The sequence below is a fragment of the Ipomoea nil genome, unplaced genomic scaffold (genome assembly GCF_001879475.1).
Source record: "Ipomoea nil cultivar Tokyo-kokei standard unplaced genomic scaffold, Asagao_1.1 scaffold2821, whole genome shotgun sequence".
NCBI lineage: Eukaryota > Viridiplantae > Streptophyta > Magnoliopsida > Solanales > Convolvulaceae > Ipomoea > Ipomoea nil.
The window spans coordinates 1271250-1273973 of record NW_017619249.1 but is presented as its reverse complement, the minus strand read 5'-3'; the positions used below and the strand labels follow the sequence as shown (position 1 = coordinate 1273973).

At 48.8% G+C, this 2724-nt stretch overlaps 1 protein-coding gene across 1 annotated transcript; it reads left to right on the top strand.

Annotated features, from left to right (window-relative positions):
• The first annotated feature begins 200 nt into the window (after nt 1-200).
• LOC109158517 lies at nt 201-1049 on the top strand. The gene has a single exon (XM_019306431.1). It carries the CDS (start codon nt 201-203, stop codon nt 1047-1049), a length of 849 nt encoding a protein of 282 aa, XP_019161976.1.
• Nucleotides 1050-2724: the final 1675 nt, after the last annotated feature.

Here is a 2724-nt window from a genome sequence, read left to right as displayed (position 1 = left end):
TTCCTGATCGTGCTCCGATCGTGTTTCCGATTGTGTCCGCCGACCGTGCATGCTTCGATCGGATTCGTGGCCCCTCTCTTAGCACCATCTGAGATAGTGTCTCCCTAGGCTTCTAGGGTTATATAAGTGTTGCGATGTTGTTTTCCGTGAAAGTGTGTTTTGTGTTAATTATCGGTAGTCTCTGCTTCTCGCATTCTGCAATGGATATTCGACAAATAGAAGAACGATGCGCCATAATGTCATTGGCTGAGGAAGAAACTGGAGGGCTGGAAGAGCCCGTGATCCAAGCGAATCCCGACTCGACGATCCTTCACAACCTTGTGGGGCGATTTCTGACCGATCGGGCAATCAAATTCGATTACATGCAGCAGGTTATGGCCTCTGTCTGGCGGCTGGTTATGGGCATGCACGTGGTGCCTCTGACGGACGAGCTGTTCCTGTTCCAATTCCCACACCAGAGAGACCTCCAACGGGTTGTCGACGAAGGTCCGTGGACATTTGAGAACAACATGCTAATCTGTGAGGTAGTTCCGCCGGGCTCCAGACCGGAGGAGATCAAACTGGAGGCCATCAGCTTTTGGATCCAAGTTCATGGGCTACCGGCTGTATATGCCTCCACTGCGTTCCTAACGCAAATTGGGAATTACATTGGAACCTTCATCACCACAGATCCGCTCAATTTTGGGGGAGCATGGCGTAGTTTTATGCGCATCAGAGTGCGATTGGATGTAGCGGCACCTCTGAAGAGAAGGATGAAGATTCTGCGAAAAGATGGGACAGTGCAATGGATAAATTTCAGGTATGAAAGACTCAGTACATTTTGCTTTTGCTGTGGTGTCCTCGGCCACTCAGACAAATTCTGTAGAAGAGTGTATGAAGAGGGTATAGAGCTGGACGAATTTCCGTTCGGAACATGGATGCGCGCTAGTAGTCGTCGCCAAGTGAAGCCCGTAGGTGCCAAATGGCTTCTTGGCTCCTCTACGCAACCCATTGTGCCGTCTAACATTCCCGCTGCTGGGCCATCCCCTCTTAATGTGATGGCCATGTAAGATAATGGTGGACTCCAGGGAGATCTCAAACGTCGCCGGGAGGAGACAGAGTCGGTTTCAAGCATGCAGGAGGAAGATGTGTTGATGGGTGATAATGTCAAAAATTTGATGACGGCGAGTCTGGTGGACCAGGCTCGCCAAGCCCAATGAGCATCTTAAGCTGGAACTGCCGGGGTTTGGGCGGCACCCGGTCAGTTCATGAACTCTTGGGCGTAGTGTCCAAGCAGCGTCCCTATTTCGTTTTCTTGATGGAAACGAAAGCGACCGAGAACAAAGTAGAACAGGTACGAATAAAATTAGGCTTTGAAGGTGTGTTGAGAGTGGATCGTGTGGGGCGGGGAGGCGGGCTGGCTTTATTCTGGAGGGATGCTGACACAGTGAATTTACTGGGATATTCCACTAATCATATAGACGTGGAGATCTCCATCCCAGGACGTCCGAAATGGAGGCTTACCGGATTTTATGGGCATCTGGACAGAACAAACCGCCAAGTCACTTGGGATCTTCTCCGTCAGCTCAGAGATAACTCAAATTTGCCTTGGATTGTTGTAGTGGACTTCAACGATATAGGGAGCCTTTCGGAAAAGAGGGGTGCACACTCGCATCCAGGATCACTTATTGAAGGCTTCAATGACACCTTAAGCGATTGTTTACTGAATGATTTAGGGATGGTGGGTGGAAAGTTTACATGGGAACACGGGCATGGTACTGCAGAATGGGTAGAAGAACGGTTGGACAGGGCGGTGGCCACGGTAGAATGGACAAAAATATATGATGAGGTAGTGGTCCGAAATATTGACATGCAATCTTCAGATCACAGTGCACTCCTCGTGAACTTGGACCCACAACCGATTCGAGCGGCTATGCGTTCATTCCGGTTTGAATCCGCATGGTTAATGGAGGAGGGATGTGCGAAGGTGGTGGATGAGGCCTGGCGACAATCCATGGGGCAAAGCTTCCAACACCGTATAGAGGTGTGTGGGCAACGGTTGGGGAAATGGGGAAGGGATCACTTTCGTTATTTTGGCAACCGTATTACAAAGCTCAGACATAAGCTTGCTGGGTTAAGAGAGGACCGCGGGGAACAGGCAATAATTGAGTTTTTGAACACCAAACGAGAACTGGAGGAACTTCTAAATCAGGAGGAGCTATTTTGGAGACAATGGTCCAAACAACTGTGGTTGAAACATGGCGATGCAAATACAAAATTTTTCCATAAGGCGGCCACATCCCGACGAGCTCGAAATAATTTACAGCGGCTAAAGGACCAGGATGGGCATTGGCGGGAGGGGGAAGCCATGTGCACAGAAATCTTGAGGTATTTTGAAACTATCTTTCACTCCGGTAATAATGCGTCTGACCTATTTCATCGGGTCCAGAAACGTGTAACTGATGAGATGAATATCTCTCTCCTGAAACCGTTCACGATGACGGAAGTAAAAGCATCTTTATTTTCTATGGCCCCGGAGAAAGCTCCCGGGCCTGATGGCATGTCTCCGGCTTTTTATCAGCATTTTTGGCCGACCCTTGGACATGACCTGACGGTTTTCATCATAAGTTGTGCGACTCATAGAAGTTTACCGTCGGACCTAAATATATCCAATATTGTGTTGATCCCTAAGAAAAAAATTCCCATGATGGTTTCCAACTTGAGGCCAATTGCACTTTGTAACGT